This window comes from Bison bison, unplaced genomic scaffold (genome assembly GCF_000754665.1).
Source record: "Bison bison bison isolate TAMUID 2011002044 unplaced genomic scaffold, Bison_UMD1.0 scf7180017859712, whole genome shotgun sequence".
Lineage (NCBI taxonomy): Eukaryota > Metazoa > Chordata > Mammalia > Artiodactyla > Bovidae > Bison > Bison bison.
Genome location: NW_011490284.1, coordinates 10,664 through 11,370, shown reverse-complemented (window position 1 = coordinate 11,370; position 707 = coordinate 10,664). Strand labels below are relative to the sequence as shown.

At 38.5% G+C, this 707-nt stretch overlaps 1 protein-coding gene across 1 annotated transcript in view; it reads left to right on the top strand.

Annotated features, from left to right (window-relative positions):
* LOC104982063 (putative bifunctional UDP-N-acetylglucosamine transferase and deubiquitinase ALG13) overlaps positions 1–707 on the top strand; it is a gene marked incomplete at its 5' end in the record, with an annotated part of 9,195 nt that overhangs the window by 3,061 nt on the left and 5,427 nt on the right. The window contains one exon of the mRNA XM_010831385.1: positions 23–203. Within this exon, the coding sequence (XP_010829687.1) occupies positions 23–203 (181 nt within the window). The remainder of the gene's footprint in view (positions 1–22; positions 204–707) is intronic.

The window sequence follows — 707 nt, the reverse complement described above, 5'->3', positions numbered from 1 at the left end:
TTTTTTTACTTTCTTGCCCAAGTGCTACCACCACAGCTTCTGGCACTCCATGGTCTATGTGCCACAGATGCAACAGCAGCAGCTTCATGCAGAGAATTATCCAGTCTATACTGAGCCACCACCTCTAGTAGATCAAACCATTCCTCAGTTATACAGTGAGGTGGAGAGACAAGATGGCACACAGGCAGAAGTATCAGCAAATGGTAAGCATGTAGTGAGAAATTTTCTACAAGAAAGACAATTGAATTTTATTGTTTATAACAATAACAGCCTTCAGATGTTATACTAGACCAACATTTCTTTAATTTATTTTACGTAACTATGTAACTGTGTATTGCAATAGAAGTGTAGAAATAGGAAGATCAGTTTAAACCTTTTCCTAAATTCGGTTCATTTAATCAGTAGCTTTATTTTTAAAATTTTGCATATATATATATATATTTTTTTTTTTTTGAGAAGTAAATGGCAACCCACTCCAATAGTCTTGCCTGGAGAAGCCCATGGACAGAGGAGCCTGGTGGGCTATAGTCCATGGGGTTGCAAGAGTTGGACACGACTTAGTGACTAAACCACCCTCATATATTTTTAATTGGAGGATAATTGCTTTACAGTGTTGTGGTGGTCTCTCTGCCATACATCACTGTGGATCAGTCATAATTTTATGTACATGTCTTCTCCCTCTTGAGCCTTCCCCCCTCCATTTCACC